Source organism: Scomber japonicus, chromosome 22, assembly GCF_027409825.1.
Source record: "Scomber japonicus isolate fScoJap1 chromosome 22, fScoJap1.pri, whole genome shotgun sequence".
Lineage (NCBI taxonomy): Eukaryota > Metazoa > Chordata > Actinopteri > Scombriformes > Scombridae > Scomber > Scomber japonicus.
The window spans coordinates 14,618,477-14,645,089 of NC_070599.1; the positions used below are offsets into that span (position 1 = coordinate 14,618,477).

General features: G+C 41.1%; 1 protein-coding gene across 1 annotated transcript; it reads left to right on the forward strand.

The window, feature by feature from the left end:
• Window positions 1-31: 31 nt before the first annotated feature.
• Window positions 32-25,164, forward strand: dvl2 (dishevelled segment polarity protein 2). The gene is made up of 15 exons (XM_053343448.1): window positions 32-577; window positions 11,636-11,705; window positions 14,239-14,393; window positions 16,553-16,662; window positions 16,894-17,023; window positions 17,415-17,505; window positions 17,593-17,662; window positions 17,844-17,983; window positions 18,893-18,969; window positions 19,078-19,145; window positions 19,245-19,379; window positions 19,868-19,999; window positions 21,961-22,137; window positions 22,549-22,773; window positions 23,348-25,164. The coding sequence occupies exons 1-15, from the start codon at window positions 417-419 to the stop codon at window positions 23,905-23,907; spliced, it is 2,301 nt and encodes a 766-aa protein (XP_053199423.1). The 5' UTR covers window positions 32-416; the 3' UTR covers window positions 23,908-25,164.
• The last annotated feature ends 1,449 nt before the right edge of the window (window positions 25,165-26,613 follow it).

A 26,613-nucleotide genomic window follows, 5' to 3' on the forward strand; every position in this document is an offset into this window, starting at 1 on the left:
CCCCCCTCCCTCCCTCCCCTCTCTCCTCTCCTCTCCTCTGTATGTTTTTGTTGGGGGGAAAAGTTGTCGGTAGTTAGGTCGTGTGTGAATGTAGCGTGTCGGTCGTTTTTCGCCCCCCCACCTCGGTAAACAGGCGGAATGCGAGTTTTTGCCGTTTTCAACCCGGAGAGCGAGCTGCAGAGCCCCGCTTAACGCGTTCACGTCCTCCGGGGCTCTCGGGGCTGAACAAAAATCTCAGTGGCCATCATCGTTTCACCTCTGCCGTCTCGTTAGCCACCTAGCTAGCTCCAAGCCAAGCTATACCCAACAAAGTTAACGCTACCTCGCCTCACTTGTGTGTTTTTTGTGGTATAACTTCCAGAGGGTTTTTTTTTATTTTTTAGGGTTGGTAGAAACAAAAAAAAGCAACCGTAGAGATGGCGGAAACCAAAATAATTTATCATATCGACGAAGAGGAGACGCCGTATTTGGTGAAGATACCCATTGCTGCCGAAAATATCACTTTGCTGGATTTTAAACAAGTCTTGAACAAACCAAACTACAAATTCTTCTTCAAGTCTATGGACCAGGACTTCGGGTGAGTTGTTACTACTTTTTCACCCTTTTTTGAGTTGTGGTGGTTTGCATGCAAAAAGGGAAAAAAGTTAGTAGTAAAAAGATGCCAGATAAATGTAGTAGGGAGGAGGAAAAAAAAAAGTTGGAAAACAAACCTTTTTAATGTGTTGGGTGAGCTTTAACTGAGCTTGAGTTAACACTGCACAAAAATGCGTGGTGACTTAAAGAAAGAAGTTATATTTAATGAAAAGTTAGGCCTGTTTGCGTGTCAAAAAGTCACGCAATCCTATCTTGTGACCGATATTTGTCACAGGGGATGTTTTAGAGGGAGAAAGAAGCTTGAATGAAGCCAGCCAGTATGTCACTAATCAGACACTGCACAGATAAAATGAATATCCGAGCTGCTCTATAAATACATACTAGGTGTTATGTAGGTTTGTGGGGTGGGGTAGGGGTAGAGGAGGGGGGGGGAGGCTGCATTTCTCTCCAAAAAACATCATCATTACAATGGGGAGGGGGGGCATTCCCTGTCCCTGCTGCTTTTCTTTACCCTAATCCTCATCCCTCCCACCCTCCTTGAGTCCATCATCTTGTGAAATCCTCGCCTTTTCTTTCTTTAGGGACTGAAGCCAGGGTTTTGTCTCCCCTCTTTAACACTTTGGCCTGCCAGCCATCCTTTCATTCCCTGGCTTCCTCCCTTCCTCTCCCCTTTCTCCCAAAAACCCCACTCCTCCAGAGAGAGAGAGAGCTGTCTCCTCTCCTCTATCAATTAATCTTTTTTTGTGTGTGTGAGTGTGTGTGTGTGTGTATATGTGTGTGTGGCTGTTATTCGTTTTTTTCTGCAGAGGAATGCATGTTTGTGGTTTATTCACCCAGTGAGACCCTTAGGGCTTCTGTTAAATGCATTGTAGTCTTGGATTGGTATTGAAGTGAAGCTGGGCTATTTGCCTCTTTTTTCCCCCCTCCTTGGATGGCACCATGAGAGCCAGTGCCAACAAGAGCTGTGATACCTACCAGGTTTGGATTAAATTTTTTTGGTGTGTTTTTGTTGTTTTTTTTTTTTTTGGTAGGGACATTTTTTTGTGGGACGGCCAAAATAATCGTGTACGTGTACTCGCTCTGTATCACTCTTTTTCTCTTTTGTAGGCACATGTGCACACACTCTCACATTAAAGAGCCCGACTCTGCAAAATGATTACTTTGCTGACTCGCCTCAAACTGGACTCACATCATGATATTCTTCTCAGATTTTTACATTTTTATCTCATTGATGAACTACTTAACTACAAATCTGAGACCAGTACTATTATTTAAAGGTAACATAAGTGTCACAATAGGTGTTACAATAAAATTAATGTATAGGAAATGCGAAACAGCTGCTGTAATATCTGTCCTCCTGTCAGTTTGTGGATTAAGAGTGATGCTCAAACTTGTCTTTTAAATTTTTAAAGACAAGTTTGAGAAACTTTTTTTTTCTAAACTTTTGGCTAGCTCTTACACGATGATGTCAGAGCTCACCTGAGAGTCCGCATCTCACCTGTCTGCTCAGTGTTCAATGCCTTTATTGTCATGACACAATGTAGACTGAAATTAAGTGTCTCCAGTGGTGCATACAGTAACATAAAACTACAGTACTACTACATGAAGTAAAAAGAAACAATAACAGTATTAAACAGAGGTGTAAAAGCAGAGTTGAGTACCTGTGCTCAGTCTCTGTGACATCAGAGCTCACCTGAGAGTCCGCAGCTCACCTGCCTGTGTGTCTAAGAGCTGCTCCGGCTCCGACAGTCACACACAAACCAGTTTGACATGTTACGGCTCATTTAGCTTAATAATAACGTTCATGTCTTAATGACACATACAAGGTTTAAAGTTCTCAGTCACCATGTATGCAGTTTTAAATTCATGTTATACTTAATTCAACACGTCGTACACATTTCTTCCTGGACAACTTTCCAGGGTTACGAATATTTTCCTGCTTTAAGCGCTGCCACTAAAGTCAAAGATGAATGTTTGGATTGATTACAGAACATTTTTAATGACTGAGCTCGACTGTTCCTGACACTTTGATTCTTATTTAAACAGGAGCAGATGTCTTCGTTTGCTTGTGGGAGCTGTTTTCACCAACAGTAAATAAGTTGTTTATTATTAAATTAGCCAACCAACTACCAACCCTTAAAATTAAATATAATATCACATTCTGTGACATTTGAGACTTTTAATAAATAGCCTACAAAACACTTGAGATTCTCCACCTCTCCATCTCTGCTGCTGTTATTATTAGTAATCAGTGTTTACAGCTTGTTGAGGGTTGCCAGATCATCAGGTTGAGTATCTCACATATCCTGGTCTTTTACTCTTTATCATAATAGTACAGTTTGTTGCAGAAAACACACAAACCTGGCAGCCCTACAGAGATCTTCCTGTTAACATTATGTGGAGTTAAAGCAGCTAGATTGATTGAAATCAGTAAAAATGTAGAGACAATCCAGCATCATGTCATATTCTTAGGGACATTTCCTTATTGCCAATACTCAAATCTACACCCATGACTCCAACACTGAGATGAAATGGCTTTTTATTAAACCTTGACAGAGCTTCAGTGGTAGAGCTGCCCCTCACATGCAGATCATTTGAATATTAATACAGAAACATCAATAGCTGAGTTGAAGAGATAGTTTGAGAAAATCTGATAAATGCCCCTTTTGAATTCTGACTTTAGGGTGTTCATTTTCTTCATCTATAAAAAATAAAGCAGTTTTGATCATTGTTTTTTCCTTGTAGTAATTATTTGAAAGTGCAGTTGGGACCACATGTGGTCAGCTTCTCATTTTCCCACACAGTACGACTTTTGTACGTGATGTTAGACGTGCCTTTGGGGTACAGAAAATTATGTTTATGTCATTTCTATTCATTTCTATTTATCAGAGTGAATACACACATTAAAAAGATACATGTGTCAGATTTCGCCCTGAGGACAAAAGGAAAAAGAAACAAATGAGACAAAAAGCAGACAAAACAATGTGTGGGAGAACAAAGCATGAACACTAAGCCTGCCACATTTCCTGCATTTCATTTACTCATATTAACCAGTTTATAACAAAAACAGACAATAGATTATGGTTGCAGTGATAAGTCAACTGATTAGATGATAGACAGATGATTGATTGTCATTTCCTCTTGTTTTTCTTTGTCATATGTGATGATAAATGAATATCTTTGGATTTTGGAAAGTTGTGTCGGATAAAACTTGACACCTGAAGAGGTCACCTTTGACTCTTTCACTTTCTTCTGCCGTCGATTGAGGAAATGCGGGTTAATCAATAATGAAAACAATTGTTAGTTGCACCCCTACAATTGAAAATCAAAATAATAAATTGTTTCCACGCTAGTTTTCTTACATCTGTAGACACTATTGCATTCAATTAACTTTTAAATCAAGTTATTTGTTTATCAATGTAAATAGACTAAATATTGAAATACTAAACAATACACAGTATAATGATGTAAAGCTTCAAAAGTGACCATAAAGTTGAATCAGCACCTCCTGTGAAACAGTTTAATCAAAAATGAACATTATAACCTTCATGAAGGTCGGATTTATCACAAGTCAGTTGTATTAGACTGCATGACTTTTACAGGCGACTGCGAGCGTACACTTAAAACTGTGAAAAGCTGCTATTATGGCCAGAGTAATATCTGCAGAGCTCCACTTTATACCCTGTAATGGTCCCCATCAATTATTTTAACTCGACTACCCTCACCACAATCACCGGTGTAATTTCCAAGTTAGCTGTCAAATTAGGAGGCTGTCCCCGTTTAACTGGACAGAGCATGATTACATTAAGACCCTTGTGTGCCTGTAAGTGAGCGCACAATGTTGGGTGTTTTTCCAAAGCTCAGGAAAAAAAAAACTCCTCATCTCCAAAGATCCACCCCCGCTAAACTCTCCCTAGCAGAGTGTGGGAAGCCTTTCAAAGAGACTTATTACAGAAAAATGTTGATTTTTTAAGTAAAATTGCGCCTCTTGGCATCGCCATCTTTCTTATTTCAATATCTCCAACTGGGTTCAGATGAAACATTTTCAAACATAGCTCAGAGTCAGCTGTCCAATCAAAGCAGGGACATTTTTTCCCCCCTCTCTCCACGACCCAGGAGAGGAGTGTGTAATAGTGTGTGTTTTCATTTGCCCTGGTACGAGGCCAGCTGTCGACCAGAAGCTGTGTGTGTGGCAGTGGGGGAGATCCGTGGAACAGAGCAGGCCAGGGCTGGCGCTGGGAACCTGGGGCTGGATGGAGGCCATTTGCTGGATTGTCTGGGGCTGGACTCTTCACTCACTTTTTTTTTTAGCATCCTCTCTGAAACGTCCCCGACATACAATCTGAGCTGTCCAAAAATGAATGTGGAGTGTCCTGAAAAAATCTTGTCAACAATCAAACAATTAAAATCATTCAAAGTGACTTTTAGCGTAAATAAAACATCATAGAAACTCATAGACTCATCTGAAAAGATAATAAAAAGACTAAGAGACTCGTAAAGGGAGGAAAATGGACGAAATAAAAACAGTTTTAAAGGAGCTGAAAACTTATATTGTATAATACATAAAATAGATCCTGATAACGCATTTTATGGTTCTCTCTGTCTAAAGAGCACAAATGTCCCTCTCCTTGGTTATTAATTAACCCAAATCTCATTCACTGTTCATACTGATTTAACTTGAGCATTAGTATTGTTAATTTAGCAAAGAAAGCTAGCACACATTAACACAGTAATGAAGAGCGCTACCATGTTGAGCTATACTACTGTTGCGAACATGTTAACGCTCTAAATGCAATTGGCATCACAACTTTTACAGATTGCATTATATTGGTTCAGTATTGAATGTTTCAGCTGTTCAGACTGAAGCTGCAGCAGGTTGGAGACATGTAGCTAAATCTCAGGCCTAGTTAATGTTACTTACCATATTTCCTCTAATAGTCAATTAAAAGCTGGGTCTTTGATAATGGCGGAGGGGTGTGCTTGTGATGAATAAGTGAAGATAGGTCCCAAAAACAGCACACCAGTTATAATATAATAGTAATTACCTGGATGTGATTCTATGAGTAGATGCGTAGACCTCTAGCCGACCATCACAGAGAGGGGAGGGGGGCATAGGAGATGCTATATTGTTTCAATATGGGGATAATGTTGCATATTTTGATAACAATGATGGCAGTGACACTAGATGAGCATGGGTAACCGCAGTAATCAAGGGACACTACAGCCAAGTGGTGCACTGCCAAAACTTTCCAGGTGGAGCTATAGTCCTGAAATTATTGCTCTGTATGTCAGAATTAGTGGATTACCGTAATTACTGGTAATGCAGTAACAAAAATTTACCAGAGCAAACGAAAGCAGATCAGAAGGCGAGCGGGCTTAGTGCTAAAATCTGAGCAAATATACTTCACAGAGGGAGTTAGAAATAAAGGCCTCTCTCTAATACAAGCCTACTACCAATAAAGGCCTGGTACTGTAGCCGAGGTAAATAAAGACCCCAGCCATTATTAGAGGAAATCCGGTAGTAAGGCTTGTGTGTGTGTGTGTGTGTGTTTTTGATTAGATTTAAGAAGAAGTGTGTGTGTGTGTGTGTGTGTGTGTGTGTGCGCGCGCTAAAACATGCAGTCAGTCTCATTTTCATTGCTTTTCAATTGTTTTTGAACATTTTCAGGTTTTTTTCTTTTCCAACTCTTGTCCCAAAATTAATTAACATCATCCCCGATCCTGTTTTTCTTATCAGCCCCTGGACGATGGGAGGGTCTTTCAAGTCCTGGTCTGGGGGTGTCCACAGGGAGAGCAGGAATGGGGTGGTGTTCGCTTTAGACTTATTGAACATTGTTGGTGTTGTACGATGAAGAAAAGGCTGTTTTTTTTACTGAGATGAATAGTTAAAAAGGAGAGAAAAGGTGGAAAAAAGACCCGTCATGTTTTTAGAAACAGGACTCAGCATATTTTTGGGCTGTTTGTGCATTATTTGAGGTATTTTAGTGTGTGTGTGAGATGACTCCAGACTGTGGTCGCTTGTTTGTTTGTAGGCTTGAGGAATGAAGACAATTACACTCTCCGGAGAAGAATGTTGCGTCTGTTCATCTGCTTTCTGGTCCTCTCGCAGCATGTGAGGAGAGAGACGGGGACCGGGTTGGGGGGGGGGGGGGGTTAAATAAATGAGATGGATGAAGCATTCATTTGTTAACTAACATTCAGAAGCCACACACACGCGCACACACACACATACACACAGCGGCTCTTACAAGCTAAAGCTTCCTGCAACAGTTTCTCAGCCAGTGCCCACAATAATCTGGCCACATGCTAACACTCACCCACAAAACCAGCTCTCAACAGCTGCTTACGAAAGCCCAGCGGAGCCTGACCGAGTCTCACACACACATAAAGAGGAAGAGGAGGCGCACTGGCAGATAAAGCTGGGGAAAACACAGACACACACACAAAAAAAACTACAGGAGTCGGAGCAGTCAAGTGTCCTCCTACATGTAGCACTTGTAGCACAGCCCCTGTCCTAGTAAACTACTGTAATAATAACATGGTGGAGGCTGCTGTGGGGGAAATTACACAGCCCAAGCCGAATGTTTGTCTTTCTGACAATCACGGAGGAAGAGGACGGAGGAGGAGGAGGAGGAGGAGGAGGGAAGGATAGCCAAACAGATGTGTTGCCTCGAAAGAGCTTCGACCATGTGGACACCGAGCTCGAGTAGGGACTGTTAAAGAAAGGTCGCTATGTGGATTTGATTTTCATGCATATTTAGTTTGGCTGTGTAGTTTTTCTAAAGAGGCACTAAAGCAGTCAGATTGGGTATTTAACATCTCTCGCTCGCCGGAGAAAGCAAAATGAGGATTGTTCGTTCTTTGCTCTGAAATCGGCTTTGCTCATTCACTGCATTGTGGCTCGGGTGGTATTTTGTTAATGAGATTAGACCCGAGTATAATCCCAGTGATACAATATTACTCTGATTATTGGTGAAGGGAAACTAAAGCTGTAGAAACAAGAGTAAAGATTTCTGGCACAACTTCACCTACTTCTACTACAAGGTGCATGGAGACGGAAAAAAAGAAAGCTTGACCAACACTTGTAGTATAGTAAACTTCTCATATATTACAAGTGTTGATGGAGCTTTTACTTTCTGATTTTAATGGACAGAAAATCCACAGCAACACTGCAAAGTTACACTAAGATAAGATAATTGATTACATGCATGGAGGTTATAAACCATAAAAATAGCTTGAAGACAAAAAGGCACATTTTCACAACATACAACATAGAAGGTAATATGTGACAACAGAGACAAACAAGAAGAAAATGGCATTTATAGAGCAGGGTTGGGAACTGAAAACCAGGCCCAAATTAGAACAAAATCCAAAATGCCAAAAATCCAATAGTCAGTAGGGTTGATTATAATGAAAAATACACTACGCATGCACTTAGAGAAGCAGGAAGGGCCAATAGTGAGAAGAAAAGAGAGCTGTGAGGGTACCCGTTAAAACATTTTAGTGTCAGTTCCTAAACATGATAACTCTTTTATTATTGTAAACAAAGCCTACATGCCTACAAACGTCAGGACCCGTCCAAGTCACGCATCAACGCAACAGTATGTCGGGTTGCTGAGATACGAGTGTGTGTGTGGCACATCAGTAGTGAAAGACGGACCAATAAACACTCAACTGGCTTCACTTAAAGAAAACAACGAGGCAAAGTGCATGTGGGACATCAAGTGCACATCAGATTCCATCAAACATTTAACGAAGCACGGCGTCGATCTGAAAGAATGTCCAGTGTTTTGATGTCTTTGTCTCCTAGCCCAAGTGTGTCATCAGCTGGCGTTAACATCCCCAAAAGCCAAAGATACCGATCTGTGACTGAACATTCAGAAACTGCGTTCAGAATAAAAGGAGTGTAAAACAACACATGGTGCTGTGTTAGTGTGGGCGTGATGTTTAAAAAGCCGGTGGGACCATCAAATACAATCCAGCAGGTCCGGTCTGCAGTATCAGATTATTTCATGTAAAAGGCTGATCAGAAAAACACAGCACAGCGGTTTCTAATCATCACTGACTGGATTTTTACAACTCTGGAAAGTGATCACGCTGCATGCATCCCTGTTTACTGGTACTCACATGTGGAACGCGTCTGTATCTGCGCATCCTACGAAAAAAGAAAAAAACAAAGTATTGAGCCACGTATGTGTTCAAGTCCACAGCTGTCCGGCATGAATCGGCCTTTACAGCGACAGCCAACCATGTCACTGAGAGAAAGATGAGACGGAAAGTACTCGAAACAAAAGCAGCACAATGCTTAGTTAAAGAGATTTTGAATTGTACTTATTTTAACATAGAACAATGAAACAATAAAAGTAAACGCTTGTTTTTGTTAAATATTTTATTAACCATGTTTTGTGTTATGAAATGTTGAAAAAATGGTTTTCACTGAATTACGAGCGCCACTGCTAAAAATTCACTCCATCATTAATATCAATATGCTAATAATGATTTTCACTCGGCCACTGTGCGAGCATGATAACACCCTAGTTACCACAGATGTGTTTACAGTCATTCTCCCTTTCCTCATCCTTTTAGGTACCGTAATTGGAGTAGTGCTGACCATTAGTGTAGAAAGTGATGGAGAGAAATTTACTTACTTTAATATGAAACAATGAGACGCTTAAAAGAATAGAGATACTATTAATCTAAATATTTGACCTCTTTTCTTTTTTTTCCACATGTTTTTTAGTTTTAGGATGTGTGTGTGTGTGTGTGGCAGAAAGGTGACAGAAGAAGAGGTTAGCCAAAGGTGGTTAATCTGCCAGTAAATGTACAGCCAGACTGCAGTGAGTTAGTTAATAAATGTTGCAGCTTCTTATGACCAAGAAAAGTCTCATCTGTTGTTTCTCCCACTGTTAAAAAAGTGAAGGGGTTAGCCCCGAAGTGAAATTAGCGACAGTGGGTTACCCTATCCTGATTTAAGAGGAGGGGATGGGGAATATTTTGAATTTGTCTGAAATGCTTGCCATCATGGTTACGTACTTCTCCTTTAAAACAGAGAATGGAGAGAAAGGTCGAGCTGCTGAGTCTCTTCTGAATTTTCGTTCCCACCCCCCCACCTTCTCCACCCCACCCAACCACCCCACACCCTCCCACCCATATGGCAAAGTATGACTCATCTGACCATATCACTTTTTTCCACATCTCTGTAGACCAGTGACTCTGTTTTTTTTTGCACCGCTAAACTTTCAAATATGCATCCAGCTCTGTAATGAGCGGTTTATGCTCCGTCACCTTGCTTAAAAGTCTCTCTCCGTGTGTAATTGTCGACACAAACTGATCACGTCCCTGCTTTGACATTCTCAATCATCTGAATAAGAGTTTTATCCTCTGTTTTTATTAACGTATCGCTCTAATGCACGAACATCACAGTCATCAAATGGTTGCTGTCGACCACAATTTCCAGCCCTGTTCACTGATGTCTTTCCCATACATCTAAATACAGATGTCGCTTCAGTCACAGCAGTCAGCCGAGCCGCCCCAATAATCAGCCCTCTTTAAAAGTCACTTCCATCTTTTCATCTTTCCATCTTCATAAAGTCAGAGTGAACCGGGCCCAGCTCAGCGTTTTTCTACCTGCCGCAGAGCAGGAGTGTTTGTGCAGATTTAACCGCAGGCCGATCAACAAAGCACCTGATGAAACACGTAGAGGGATAATAGCGGAGCGAACAAAGACAGCTTGTCAAAACATATTTTGTTAATTTATTTAGAATCGAGCTCGAGCCTTTGATTCAGTTCAGCTGTGTTTTTGTCAGAGCCGAGTATATTTCTTGTAATGCGTCGGTAATGTAAACAATTCAAATCCATCCAAGTTTGACTTTTTTTCTTTACGACTCGGCTAAAAGCTTTCGTGTAGTTTTCAACCCGTCATTTCCCCACCCTGCTGCACCCTCCGATCGGGCTGAATGATCTATCGTTTCAGCATCGACTTCACAGTGTGAGCATGTTAAACAGTTGTGAAGTCACACTGCAACTCTTAATGCGCTCTGGTGAAGCAACCGAAGCAAGCACCACTAGTCACCTGCCACAACCTGAAAATGAGCACCACCTGTTCTGGTGGTTTGATAAATGATCAGAGCACATACTTAACACATCTTGGTGCGTGCAGTCTGTGTATTTGCTACTGTCACACATGTCAAAAAATGTTTGAGTGTGTTACCAGCACCTCCTCTCGGTGCACGTTAAAAGTTATAATAATAGTGATGATAACTTTACAATAAATGCACATCAAAGTGTTTGGGACGACTTGTCTATTGTGAACAAGCTTTTTCTGTGATGAGTATCATCACATGTTTCACTTGTGCTCATTTTTCTTAAGACATCTTATCTGCTTTTTGAATAGATAGGTTATTATTATAGTAAAGTTATGCTATATATGATATGTATTATTTATAGGTGACTGCAATGATGTTACTGGTCTGACCCTCATGACATCTAATTGGGCTGTATGTAGCCGTTGAACTAAAACTAGTCTGACACCACTGGTCTAGACTGTTTGTAGGCGAATAAATGCTGAAACTCCTCAAGACTGAATCCAAGTTTTTGAATGTTTCATACCACCTTCTTATTAAAATGAAGACATTTGGCCCCAAAGTTAGTGAGCTGGGTTAGTGTGAGTGAGAGTTAGAGTGAGTCTCTTGTGACAGCATAAACGAGCTACACCTGGTGCCCACTGGAACCTGACCAGGCTCTCTTAAGATGGGCCAGCTCCTCTCATTTTAGTTTAGCTTCTCTTAAACAGAGAAAGGACTGTGCTTCTTTGGCAGTATAGATTATTGATCGGTCATGCTAATAAAGCTGAATTTGAATTTGAATGGAGATGAATGTCTGGCTACTGAGTCCTGCCCCCCCCCCCCTCCTCCTCCTCGCCATATTGTTCCAATATCATGCAGCGCTGCCATCCAGACAGCACATACAACGCTTTAATGTAATGACGACGGAACAATTTCTACCCTTTAATCCTCACTCTTTCTCTCTCTGTGTTTTTCAGGGTGGTGAAGGAAGAGATTTCCGACGACAGTGCCAAGCTGCCATGTTTCAACGGCAGAGTGGTGTCATGGGTAAGAAATAATAAGCCTGCTGCTGTATTTATAATCAAACTGGGAGTGGGAGATTCAGATTTCATTGGTAACCATTACTCCAAATCCATAAACGACCCTCTTTTTTTAATAATTTCCCTCCAAAGTTTCTCTGAAAATGTCAAGATTTGGCTTTTTATCTCCGAAGTCAGCCAACATTATCAGCTGCAGGCAGTTCTCAGAAAACACTTTTTTCCTTTTTCCTGTGCATTCCTTCAGACCCCCTCAGACTAACGAGGCTCTTCCAACAAGCAGCAATAAAATGAAGTAATTTGATTTCAGATTTCACTTATTAACTTTGCCTAATTGTGTATCCTATTTCCAACATCGTGGACTTCTCAGATCTAGTTTAGGCGTTGAGCTTGGTGAGCGTGCGGTTTAAAAATATCTTGGAAATGATTTGAACCAGATTAACTGTCCAGCCAGGTTCAGCAGGAAGAAACCGACTCAACAGATCTGAATAAAAAATCTTTGAGGAGTTTTAACCACAGACTGACTCATTATGGCAAATCACATGTAGTCGAGTTAGACCTTAAAAATGTTCCTCTTAGCACCCATTAAATCTCTTGTCCTGTCTTTTTGTAGTTTACTTTATTCCAGTACAACAAACCTAAATAATATAGTAGAAATATATTACTTTTCTGTGCCGCAGACGTCCTCTGTTGCCCAAAAAACTATTAAAATCACATGAATGAGTCACACTGCTGCACAGGGCGAGATGTTCTTTCACCCCAAATATTGCAGTTGCTGTACTTAGTTTAGAACCGGCTCCGAGGTCTTTATAACAGTGAACATTTTGGGTCTCCAGAGAGTAGTTGCGTGTGCGGCAGGCGCCACCGCACATGCCCGGAAACGTGGTTGTGTTTACAGAGCTTTGCTAGCTTGATACGCTACATATCACAACCCGGTGCAGCTGTGTGGCTCATTAACATGTTTTTAAATAGTTTTTGGACAACAGCGCAGAGGAATGCAATATATCAGACGCCGGAGACACATAATACTTGTAAGTAGATCAATTAATTGTTGGTTGGCTTGGCTCGACATATGAGATTTGTTAAGATAAAGAGCATTTTACAATTTATTTGCCAAATCTTTTAAAATCAGTTATTATAATCTTGATACTGGCTTTATTTTTTCATTATATAATTTTGGCACGAGAGCCAAGTGGGGTTCTTATATGACCCTAGTATAATCATAGATTTATCCAGATCCAGATATGATGGTTGCAATGAAGCAGATCCAGATCAAGAAACTACTCTTACCTTGTTCCATAGATTTTATAGTTGGTGTAAGAAATAGCTCAGGTTTTAAGAATGAAGTTTGAACTCTCTAAATGACTGTACTGGTCTTAAAAGTCTTTAGATACTTGACATAATCTTAACAAATCTGCACATTACAATGATTATCTGAGCATGGAACATGTGGAGCCAAAAGGGCGTTCAGTTTTCAGAAGAAATTATGAGGAAGGCAGATGTGTTTATTTAATTTTATTTCCCTCGTTGTGTTAATGGAGCTTTGCGAGCTACAAGCAGCGTGGCACAGCATTACTTCCACTACAGCCAGGTACAGTCTCCCAGTCTTCATACTTTCCATTTCACCAGACGGCCCAGCTTGTACTCCACCCCTGCAGGTTACATTCTGAGCAGAGACAAAACATCGGGACTTGGCCGAGATAAGCCGGTTTGAGGCCGAAGCATCTGTTAAGTGCATAAGAATGAGGGAGGGCATTTAAAAAGAGTGGAGGGGGGGTGTTACAAAGCGGGAGGGTACCAGGGGGACTGATATGTGATCTGCACGCCAAGATGGATGGAGGGATCCCAGAAGACGAGGGTTGCAGAGTCGCGCAGCCATTAACGGGGAGGGGGGAGAGGGTGAAAGTCGGCCTCTCGCAGGCTCCATTTGGGTTGAAATATTTTGACAGAGGATGCAGAGAATGTTTATCTTAACATGAATGGAAAATGAAAAATGTATCTTGAGGCATTTCCAAACATGCAGCACGAATTCTGAATATTTCCTGCTTTTAACCGGCTACATTTTTTTCTTTATTTTTTTAAGACCAGTTGGCCCCCTTCTTTTTTTTTTGAAGTCAGCTGCTCATAACTACATCACATTTCCTCTCTGTGTCTCCTCTGTGTGTTTTTGCTGTGTAGGTAATTGGATGCTGTATGGTATTCATCCTAATTGTTAATGTGTGTGTTACTGTGTGTGTGTGTTACCGTGTGTGTGCGGGCACTTTTGTTATATAATGAAGAGAGACAGGTTAAGTGTAGGATAGGGTTTCACTTTGCCCCTGAGACGTCCATCTGAAAAGAGTACAGTGTTTGTGTGTCAAAGTAGTTGACATCTTACCCGTTTTTCCTCCTCCATTCATTCCTGCCCTTTTCTCACCCTCTCCTTCTCTCAATTTAAACCACTTCATCTCCTGGTTTGTACCATTTTTTTTTTCTCTCTCTCTATCTTTTGCCCTGGTTTCTTTCTTTCTGATTTTTTTTTTCTCCTCTTTTTTTCAAATCAGTTGGTATCTTCAGACGCTCCTGCAGCAGACCCTCCGGTGGCAGTCGTCCCACCTGTGGAAGCATCTACCCAGCCTTCGCCCCCTCCGCCACCCCTCCCACCCCCACCTGCAGAGAGGACCGGGGGCATCGGAGACTCAAGACCTCCGTCCTTCCAGTAAGCAAAGCACTTCCTTTTTTTAGCTTGAAACATTTACTGCATATCTGTTTTAAGAGGACAAAAAAATAGTGAAACGTACACATTTCTTCACGTGCTTGTCCCATCACCGATACTGTACCTTTTCCTGAATATCTCATACACTCCCAGTGTCAGGTTACTACAAGAATAGCAACAATACTACAGCTCATTTGAACCTGATCTTAGTCGGGGCCGCCCTTGTTATTAACATGAGCAGCTCTGGGGGAAAAAACTTCAATACAGTGAACCTCAAGTAGGTGCTACATGTACATAAACATCTGTTTAAAAAATCTGAGTTAAATTAAGTTTTTGACATTAATGTATGATTGACTGGTTTTAAAGCTGCACTAATCAGCATTTTATTTAAAGAAAGGATGAAATGACTGTCTAAAAAGATGAAAGGGGACATTTGCAGTCATTAACCCACAGTGAGAATTATCACCCAACTCCTCAGTCTCCCTCAGCTCCACAAAACCTTGTAGTCTTTTTCAGCTAATTGTTTTGGTTTTCCGGCCTGCATTTTTACAGTTCGATTCACTTCCGTGAACCTCACTTCCAGCTCTAACAGGCAGCTGTTTTCATCTAAAATCTCTGATTAAACCTGCTGTGCACTTCCTGCCAGCACACAACGTTAGCAACTATCTGGTGAACACAGTGGAGCATTTAGCAGCTAAAAAATAATTTTTCCATGAAGAAACACCGAGCAGAGAGGAGGAGTGAATATTGGAGACTACTAATTGATGATAATGTTGCTGTGTCTTCTGGATGTGATCTTTGTCATTTTAATTCTATTAGGTAATAATATATAATGACTGTGTATAGCTTGCTCTGCCGCTGCTACTTCCATTCTCTAAAAAGTGAGAAGGCCTGTGTCCATTTTTATTAAACAGTGTTTAAGTTTAAATAGGCAAATTGGTTTAAAAGCTGTCAGTGTGAAAACTCATTTCAGTCTCGTCACAGACATGTGTTCAGAATAAAATATATCCTCTAAATAGCAAAAGTTCTCCTTTAGTCTTTACTGCTGTGTGTAGTATACATGCTATCCTGCTAACATGTGAGAAAACCATTACAGTAATGTGAATCAGGCTTGCAGCGTCCAAAACAAACTTCAGTACCCGTCGCTTCAGTAGCTTCTTGCCATCGCTTTCGGTTCCTGCAGAAAGTATGTTGTCTGCAGCTCTTTTGGTTTAGGGGTCAAACGGAGTTCACACCCATGGGTCCAACCTCCCATCACGACTGCAGCGCACTCATTCATTACTTATAATTGGACCTCGTCCCCCGACCCAATGTTGTGTGTTTGCATCCAGTTTCAAACCAAACAATTTCTCTTTAACTTTGCTTAATGTGCGGTTTGCAGCTGTTGGAGAATTAACCACGTTAGTGTTTTTTTCTCTTTCCATGCTTCATCTGGAGCTGAAGCAACACTGTGGCTCATGTTGGAAAATTAGGGTCTCCTTTTCTTTCTTATGATGAAAAAAAAGATGAAAAAAAAGAAAGTCTTCGTGGGATATTTTTTTTTCTCTGTCTAGACATAAAGTAAGCGAAGGATTGCACTCAGAATAATGTATTAGCTCAAGTGGATCAAACATTCTGCGCATTACTTACCACCTTGTCCCTACAAGTGGTTTTATCTTCTCCGTGTCTGTGAAGACTTTCAGACTGTTTTATCTCATGTCAAAACCTTAATTGGAGTGTGACTGACTCAATAAAAGTGTACTCGTGGAGGAAGTGTACCGTGTGATTGAACAGCCACACACAAGCTAATCCTGTACAAAGACCTCACAGCTGGCTGAACATATTTACTCAGTACGTCACAGAAAAGTTTATAACAATATTTCAGCCAACATATTCTAAAATGTTTATGTGCCAAACAATTAAAGGGACTGAGGTTTTAATTTGTCAGATTTTGGCCCCATAGAATAATTTGAATCCATTAAAAGTTGATTACTTTAAAATGTCCCTTGAGTCATAAAATATATCATTAGTAGTATCTGGAAAAAAAAACAGCCCCACTTGGACCTTTTCTTTTTCTTTTTTCTTTTTTTAAATGGCAAAAATTGTTACATTGGATTAGTGAAATAAAATTTATACTCTGTCATGCTCTAATTCCAGCTTTGATCTCGCTTCTTCTTTTCCAGTCCCAACGCTACAGGCAGCGTGGAGACCTTGGACGACCAAACCGAGACAGAGTCTGTGGTTTCCTTCAGGAGAGAGAGACCTCGACACAGAGAGAGCATCGAGCAACATGGTGAGAAACACACTCCGCTACGACGGCGTGCTATCAAGATTTGGCTCGCTGCCATGTCCCTGACAGTGAATAGATCGTGATACAATCAAGGAATGACGAGAAGTGAGGCATGTTGGGCGGTTAAAAAAAAAAGAAGAAAAAGTTGACTTGAGCAAACATGAACATTGATGGTGGAATATCTTCCCTCTCACCCCCCCCCCCCCCCCACCCCCCTCCTCATGTGTGTCCCAGGGCCTCGCATGAACGGCCAGAGTCGGCTGGAGCGCCACCTGGCAGGTTACGAGAGCTCCAGCACGGTGATGAGCAGTGAGCTAGAAACCACCAGCTTCTGCGACTCTGAGGACGACGACACCATGAGCAGGTGAGACGTAGATGAACGGACGGAAAAGGACCACAGAGTTAAATAACTGCCATTCTTTTAAATTTGTTATTTTGCACTCTGTTTTCTGTCCATGCACCTATACCCCAACTCCAATTCTCATTAACTTTGATATTTTATTGGTTTTGCTCCACAGTAGTTTATCCCAGTTTTTGTATTTTTGCCTTTTGTCTCATTAAAAGATGTTAATTAGTTTCAAATGTCTCTACTCAAGACTCACACATTAGTTTCCCTTTCAGCCGATGGTATATTTTTAGGCTCCAGACACAAAACTCAACAGCAAATAGGAGACCATTAAAGAGCCCATTAAAGGTTTATGACGGCGTGTTCCTCTACTGACCCATCACCTCTTTTTGACCTTTTGAACTGGCAGGTTCAGCAGTGCAACAGAGCAGAGCACAGCCTCCAGGCTCCTCAAACGGCACCGCAGACGCAGGAAACAGCGCCCTCCACGTCTCGAGAGGGTACGTACACGACTACTTCTGTGTCCTGACTGTTTATGTGTTTGTGTGTGATTTGTTGCTTAAATGTGTGTTTTTGTTGTCTTCCAGGCTTCCTCCTTCAGTAGCGTGACAGACTCCACAATGTCCTTGAATATCATCACCGTCACTCTCAACATGGGTTTGTATTCTCCTGATGTGTTCTTGTATTTGACCTTCACCCAGTCTTGGATGTTTAATGAAATATGAAATACGCTGCTTTGCCAAATATTACTTATAAAGTATTCGAGTGGATTCAGTTTCCTATGAACATTTTTTGACTAATTTGTGTAAAATTATACTCTAATTACTGCACAATACAGAGAAGTACAACTTCCTGGGCATCAGCATCGTGGGCCAAAGTAACGAAAGAGGGGATGGAGGCATTTACATCGGTTCCATCATGAAGGGAGGAGCTGTGGCTGCGGACGGACGCATAGAGCCTGGTGACATGCTGCTGCAGGTGAGGAGGGATTAACGGTCTAATCCTAAATCAAACAGAGTGCTTTCTTTCTCTTCAAATGACTGTTTAGATGAGTGTTTAGCTGCAGGTATGCTGATGTAACTTTGTCAGTTTCAAGACATTCTCAGCTTCATTACAGGATCTTTAGTTGTAGTTGTCCTGCTTAGGAACAACTGAGGGTAACGTTTTAGGTATACAATGATTATTTTAAGACAGTTTGCAAAAAAAGGTGGTGCAATTTTGTATAAATTATTTGAGAAAATGGATAAAAGTTGGTTTAGTTGGTAAATATTCAGTATATTAGGGTTTATATGTAGTAGTTAGTTTGCAAAAACCTCCATTCAGTATGTAGTTTTTTGTGTCAAACTACATATTAGTATATTAGATTATTTCTTAAAAACTATGATGAGCACATTTCCCATATACTACCAGATTACATAGCCCTTTGAAAGAAAGGTTACACAGCAGCTACTTACAGCGAATAGTTGGGAAAATGTTCTGGAAATAAGCAGAAAAGTAAGAGATCTGTAAAACAAAGTGCGAAAACAAGCAAATTTGTTGATAGACTCTCAATCATAAGAATTGTTAAGAATCTAATTTTACATTTTTGCAACATTTTAACAACTACACATGAAGTCAAATATATTGAGTTTGTACTTACAAACTAAACCAATTTAACATTCTTTTTGTAAAATGTCCTAAAAATTAACCGCAAACATACCTGAAAATTACTCCGAAATTTTAGTTAGGAAATTAGTTTAAAAATCAAAGGAGCTGTAAAATAAAGTGTTACCAGACTTAATGTCGGTATAGTTGTAAAAATGTCTTATGCCGGCTGAATTATACAAGCTTTTGTTTGTTTTTACAATTTTTTCAATATAAACTAAATTTGCTTTGATACTCGTTAAGGTGAACGACATCAACTTTGAGAATATGAGTAACGACGATGCGGTGCGGGTACTGAGAGAGATTGTACACAAGCCGGGGTAAGTTGTTCTTTGTTTGGATCCTAACAGATCAGATCTCAGGTTTTTTTTTTGAGCAAACAGATCTTTTTGATCCGCATTAATGGTTTCTCTTCTTCTGTTTGGCAGACCCATCATCCTCACAGTGGCCAAGTGCTGGGACCCGTCTCCTCAGGGTTACTTCACTCTGCCACGCAGTGAGTTCCAGACTTCCAGCGTCTGGCTTTTTTATTCCCTCGTCATTTTTAACTATTGATGTGATGTCAGTGTCTCTTAACGCTTTCCTTTTTCTCCAGATGAACCGATCCGACCCATCGACCCAGCAGCGTGGGTCAGCCACTCTGTGGCCATGACTGGGGCCTACCCTCCCTTCCCAGGCAGCTCCTCCCTTAGCACCATCACCTCCTCCTCCTCCGTCACCGAGACTGAGCGTGAGAGTCTTTTTCTCTTTAATTACCTCACCTTCTCTGTGCACTCTATTTTTTTTACTTTCAGCTGCTTTTTTATCCTCTCATAAAAACTATATCCACCCCCTGCTTCTAAACTTGCCCAGATTCTGTCAGCTGATATCCAAAGCCTGAATGACGCTGATTACTGTAAAGTATCTTTCCTGTTGCAGTCTCCTTCCATCTATCTCTCTAACGACATTGGCACTAGAATCATCTTTCACATCTGTCTTTCTGCTTTTGTTGCTGCTGTTATGTGATGTGACAAATGATGTCTCCTGCTTTCCTGCCTTTGATCTCCTCTTCAAAGTTCCCCTCCTTGTTTTTGACCCAGTTCTTCTTTTATCTCTCTGTCATTCTTTTAGTTATCATTGTATGTCTACAAGTCTTTCTTCTTCTTCTTTTTCTAAAGCAGCCTTCAATTTCTGTCTCTCTCTCTCTCTCTCTCTCTCTCTCTCTCTCTCTCTCTCTAGGTTTTGACGACTTCAGCTTATCACTACACTCTGACATGGCATCGGTTGCCAAGGCCATGGCCTCACCAGAATCGGGTCTAGAGGTCCGGGACCGCATGTGGCTTAAAATAACCATCCCCAACGCGTTCCTTGGTAAGAAGAAGAAGTAAAAACGAGGCACAAAAAAAGAGCGCATTAGTTTCATAAATGTCTCGGTGCCTGACAGAGCTTTACAGGGCAGGCATTATGTTCCCAGAATTAAAACCGTGTGACTTGTGGAAGGGAGGAAAAAAAAGCCCCCAAAGTACTAACGTGAGTGCCTGTTCTGACTGAAAACATCTGTTAAATTGGAATCACCTGCAACTGAATCACGAGGAGTAATTACATAAACTACATGTTTGCCCATTTTGTGCTTTTTGAAATGAAAATTTGAGGTTGTACTCAGCTTCTGATTTCATTTGATTCTTTTATAACGTGCATTTCCCTCTTAATAATCTATAAATCCAGCATGTCATCAGGCATTTGGAGTTGAGCTGCTTAACTGCTCTGATACTTCAAAATTACAAGCAGCCAGTAATCACTAATTCTCAAATGCCTGAAATCCAAAAGATAATGCACAGCCACAGGGGACAGACCAAATTACACCTTTCCCCCCACAGTAAATACCTTCTCTTTACTTTTGAGAATGTTGGATATGTTTGTGGTCATTTTTGAGGCTCCAGTTTGTAGTGTTGTAAAAATAGTAATGCTGCTAAATTCCTCTTTGGCACAGGATTTACTCGCTCTTTATTGTCACAACATAATTAAGGTATTTAGTTGAAATCCTGTCAGATTGGCATTCTGACACCTGCCTTGTTTAGCTCAGTTTGAATTTGAACCCTGGAGCGTTTAACCCCCGTTTGGGCAGATCTTGAACACAGCAATCACACTAGGGTGCCGCCTAAAACAACCAGACCGAGACTTCATTGAGGGGGTGGTTCAGTTGCAAACAAACTCTGGTGCGGTTCCTTTGTGGTATCAACATGATCCCACCTAGATCTGACCCAAGTCATCCAACTGGAGGAGGCATTGTGTATTTTTTTAATCAACCCAGCTCCTGTAACCAGCTGCAGCATGTGTTTATGTGCTCCTTTCTCCTCTCCAGCCGGCTGAGGGCAGTATGTCGTCTTCACATAAACGTGAAGCAACACATTGTTCTCTACGTTGCCTCCAAGCGCATTCTAATGTGTGGCTCCTGCTCACATATTTTGGCTCGGCATTTGGCCTCGACGATGACCGCAATTCTGAAGAAATGCCAAATCTGCCAATGGTCCATTTTGGATCGCTAACCCGAAAGAAAAACAAACTTTCCTTTCTCTGCCTGCCAACCCCATGAGATTTCTGACCTCGTGTGACAGCTCCCACATGGCTTTTGTTGATACATTTTGGTTCACTTGAAATTTAACTGTGTGAAACCAAACTGAACTAAAAGAAAAATGCAACAAAAGGGCAACTTTTCTATTGACTATAGGTGTGAAAACACCGGAAGTGGCCTTTCAGTATATAGAAACGGGGATGTTTTAGCCTTTTAAAAGACAGCTGTAGACATTTGTGGACTAAAATGTTCATGTGTGCTCTTTTAGAATCAACTCTGGTTTACACCGCTGCTTCTTAATGATCAAAACACTCCAGATTAACTCCTGCAGGACACTAATTATCGAACTGTATGTAGAATATTGTTGTATTTATTACTAGTGGAAGTCGCCCTCTGCTGTTGTAATTTCACTGAGTATAAATGTACGTAGTGTTGCATACATACATTTAAAGACACGTTCTTTATTTTGATTCTGATGTATGTACCTGAAACTCCGTCTACTATCACAGTTAATACTTCTTCCATTTATACTTTGCCTTACTTTAAATTCCTTTATGAACATTTTTTTCATTGCTTATAACCAAGTGAATAAAATATTTAGTTTAGTTTAGTTTTTTTAATCCTTCTTTTTATTTATACGTGTCATACACACACACCAAGGGTACAATACATTAACATAAACAAATTATTCAAAAGATCAAATGCAGGAAAACAAACAAATAACAAACTAACGGCTTAAGTTGTCTTTTTCCACCCTCAGGCTCAGACGTCGTGGAGTGGCTTTTCCACCACATCGAGGGGTTCCAGGACCGCCGTGAAGCCAGGAAGTACGCCAGCAACCTGCTGAAGGCCGGCTTCATTCGACACACCGTCAACAAGATCACCTTCTCCGAACAGTGCTACTACGTCTTCGGGGACTTAAGTGACTGCGAGAACTGTAAGTAGCTCGCATAAAGAAACATCACAGGCTGAACTGGATCATGCATGAATGTTAAATGCTTAATAGCATTTGGCACACAGGCCTTTTGTGGACACGCTGGTGGCTGCGTTGGATCAAACATGTGATGTTTGAGTCATGAAAAGAGTTTTATGTACAGCGGATTAACCAACTATGGCGTGTTTGTCCTTAATAATTATCTCGGGTGGCTTTTCTGCTTTTATATGCATGGAAAAAATAAATGTACTCATGTAAATATACAACATGTGAAGACACAAAGATATTTAAGGAATATTTTACATCAGTATAAGTTATTCAGCTTGTTCAGGTGATCTCCAAAATCACCCTTAAACCCTCTCTCATTCTTTTTTCCTTCCACTGTTCATCTCCTCCTTCTTATCTCCTGCACAGACATGGCCAACCTGTCCCTGAATGATAATGACGGCTCCAGCGGGGCCTCAGACCAGGACACCTTGGCTCCACTTCCTCTCCCCGGGGCCTCCCCGTGGCCCATGATGCACACCTTCCCCTACCAGCCCTACCCTACACATCCCTACTCCAGCCAGCCCCCTCCTTACCACGAGCTCACCAGCTACAGCTACACCCCCGGCAGCACCGGCAGCCAGCACAGTGAAGGTGAGCAAAGACTGTGATGAGGTCTACAACACGGGTTTATTTAACATCACTGCTGATCTTTTTCCAAAGTATACGTTTTTAAAGTTAATAAAGCATCATATGAACTAACGTAAGCAAAATTACTGTCACATCACCAGTTTTACACATGAAGTTCAGTTCACTAACTCATGATAAATAGCGCCACTCAGTGTGTGAAAACAGCTGTATAATGTCCTCTGTGGCTCTGGATGATGTCATCAGCATTATTAGTAAAAGATGCTTGAGCTGCATTATGAGCCTCTTTAACCTTTAACCACTTTGATTGTTGCACTTCTTTCTTGTTGTTTTGAGTATCTGTTATGTCTACATCTAGTCATTTCTAACATTAATAATAATTTGAGATTTTTCACAACTAATCGATTAATTGATAAAATAATCATCAGGTGAACAGATAATGAAAGTAATCATGAGTTGCAGCCCTGGTATAGACGCTCACCTGGGAGTTCTTTGACTGAGCAGGATACAAGTAGCAGCCATCCTAACTGCCCAGAGCTATTTATGTCTTGTGTAACAGCTCTTGTCTCTCTGCCCTCAGGGAGCAGAAGCAGCGGTTCGACAAGAAGCGAGGGTGAGCGACGCCGCACCAGTAAAGGCCCCGGCAGCACCGTGGGCGGAGGAGAGAAGTCCCCCTCTACCGGGGGTGTAGAAGCCGGAGGGGCCGACTCCCGCTCCGGCAGTGGCAGTGAATCGGAGTACTCCACTCGCAGCAGCCTGAGGCGCGGCCACGGTTCGGCCGCCCCCAGCGAGCACAGCCACGCCTCCTCCCAGCGCTCGCATCATCACCGCATGCCCCAGCCCCACATGTCCCCCTACCCGCCAGGTATCCTACCTTACAACCCCATGATGGTGATGATGGTACCCCAGCACCCACACCCTGCCATGGCAACCGCTCACGCTCTCCCTCACGCACAGCAGATGGCCACAGCCCCCATGCACCCCGCTCTACCCCCACCCCCTTCCTCCACTCCAGGGGGACCTCCCGGTGCCCCACCTACCCGTGACCTGGGCTCCGTACCCCCAGAGCTGACTGCATCGCGCCAGTCCTTCCACCTGGCCATGGGCAACCCCAGCGAGTTCTTTGTGGATGTCATGTAGTGTTTCTGTCTCGGTATCGAGCGACCATTCATGTGAAGTTAGCGTACGGTTCCCACTTGTTTTTTGACGAGGATCTGGCGGTAGCTGTCTGAGCTCACAAGGGCCTATTGGATTGAGGGCACTTGTTACAAATTTGGTGAGAACAGGGTTAAACATTGGCAAAGAAAATAAGATTAAAACACAATGTGGGATATGGTCTTGCTACATGTGTCTACAAAGACTAGTTTCTTCTCTTCAGAGTCACTACATAACACAGTCACTTTTTCAATCCACTTCTACTTTATGATGTCAGCAGTGAGCCTCTACATCGAATACATAATATGACCACAGTCATGCTGTGTATTTGTTTGTGTTTTGGCTCTCGGCACTTCCACTCTATAGGACAGTGCTCGTCTCAAACTGTACACCTCTTGTTTGTGTTTATCAAAAGCAAACTGAGCAGCTGTCGGGTTTTTGGTACCAAAAGCTGAAATACAATCTTTATAGGAGGGGGAAGCACATTCCCAAATCAGCTACTAGTCTCAGAGCTGCCCATACAGGGGAAGCGCACAGACCACATTTTTTTTAACACTAAAGGACGCACTGTGTACTTGAAAAGGATACAATCCTGTATGTACACATCTGGACCATCAGCCAGATCCGTCTGCAGCACAGGAGTTTACTGAGTGCCTTACTTTTTGCATTTTTTTTTGTTTTTTAGAGACATTTTCCACACTCCAGGTACATGAAATAACTCATCAGCATTGTCTGACAATGAACTTCTCTGTATATATCTACTATTCGTATATAAAAAAGAAAAGAAAAGCAAAAGTACCAGAAAAGCAAGAAGCTCTAATGTGAAAAGAAAATAGGTCCAAATAATGTCAGGTCAACTTGTGTTTAGTGATCACTGTCTAGGCCTAGTCGTCAGATAACTCTAATTGTGAGGAGTACCATGGTTTTTTTTTGATATGGGACTGTAGAGGCTTAACGGTACAAGTAGGTGAAAAGAGAAGATACTGAGAGAGGTACTTCTTGATTACATGCAGTGTCTATCTTAAAGTAACTGTGATCCAAAATGCCCCAGCTCCCCATGCTTATTTTTTATGTTACTGACTTTGCATTATTCACCCATTTCATTTTTGTATGAGTGACTATACTATAAATCATGTATAACCGAACTACTAAGGTGCTAAATGAAGAGTCAACGTTTCAAAAAGAATGACATTGATAGTGTCGAATTGTTTGATTTCATATTGCCACCTTTGTTTGTGTATTTGAGAATAAATTTGATACTTACAGACTGTTCTGACTTGATTATTTTAAAATGTAACTTTTATAAATGTCCGTGAGGTGCTTTGATTCAGACTTTAGTAGTAGATAACAAGTACATGCCGTATGTTTACCTTAATATGTTGTAGATATCTGGAATAGAGCTTATTCTTTGTCTTCCCACAGTCTAAGATGCTGCAGTTAAAGAATCAGTGTTCTAACAGTCAGGTTTTCCTCGCTGTAATCATTCCTCCTATTCATACTGGCTGTTTAAAGATTGTGCTCTCAATCTAAGTGGTGAGGGACAAAATCCATAGTGTGTCTACAAAGTAAGCTTATTTGAGGCTTCAGCAGTCTTGAGTTAGTCATATCAAGTGGATATCTGCCATATTTACAGACTTTGTAGCATCAGATTCCCTCTCTGTTTTTCCCTGTTGAGCTGTGGTGGAAGTTTAGTAATAAAAACAGGTACTTTGGCATTAAAAAGACTTACACTGAAAGATAGCTACTTTATTGGACGTCTGGGGCTTCATATTAGTTTCATATAAACTTTTAAATATGTTTTTGCACAGAAGGAAGACTGGATTTTGCCCCCATCACTGTCATTGTCAGTGCATTATGAAGGGGTCTTCTAATGGTCAGTATGAAAAGGAGGAATGATTACAGTTAGAAAAAACCATTTGGTGCTCATTTGGTCTCCTGACTGTTGTTTTAAAGCAGACTGGGAGACTTCTGTGTCTGTCCTTTTAAATAATACAATTCTATAAACTGTTTCTGACTTGATATGAATTAAATGAATACCACTAATTAGATCAAATATCAAGTGAAAGCACTAATTGTCATTCCCAGCTTTAGCAATAATTGTAGACACCAAAATAACTATATTTACTCTAGTACTGAACCTAAGTACACATTTTAATCTTTGTATTTGTCAACAAGGTAAATCTGGGATTTTGACTCATTGAGTCAATAATTGCTTTTCTCACAGTTGCGTTTCTTTTGGCTGTAGGGTAAAACAAACAAATATAAAATAAGCCCTTGGGCTGTTTGAAACCACTTTCAGATTTGTGAAACCTTTATTCAGACTTTGCTTTTTTGACCAGGACAGTGATATTTTGAAATGTACCAATTTCCAATGGGAAAGTGTGCACATTTTCATTCACAAAAACAATATATGAATCACTGGTTATGCTGATTATAATTGGGGGCTTGTATAACTGTATAAATACATGTTTGTTTTGTTTCTTATCTTGTTTTTCAATCAATCAGTCTTAATCTTTATTTATACAGTGCCAAATCACAACAAAAGTAATCTCAAAGCAGTCTTCACATAGAGCAGGTGTAGAACATACTCTTGAATTTAATTTAAAGAGACCCAACATTCCCCCATGTGCAGCACTTGGCGACGATGGCAAGGAAAAACTCACCTTTAACAGGATGAAACCTCAGGCGGTG

What these genes read in the sequence shown, in the direction of transcription:
- dvl2 (XM_053343448.1), top strand. Translation starts at nt 417, where the DNA reads ATGGCGGAAACCAAAATAATTTATCATATCGACGAAGAGGAGACGCCG. An exon ending in TCAAGACCTCCGTCCTTCCA is followed by an intron (nt 14,394 to 16,552) that starts GTAAGCAAAGCA and finishes CTTCTTTTCCAG; the next exon opens with TCCCAACGCTACAGGCAGCG. An exon ending in GACGACGACACCATGAGCAG is followed by an intron (nt 17,024 to 17,414) that starts GTGAGACGTAGA and finishes TTGAACTGGCAG; the next exon opens with GTTCAGCAGTGCAACAGAGC.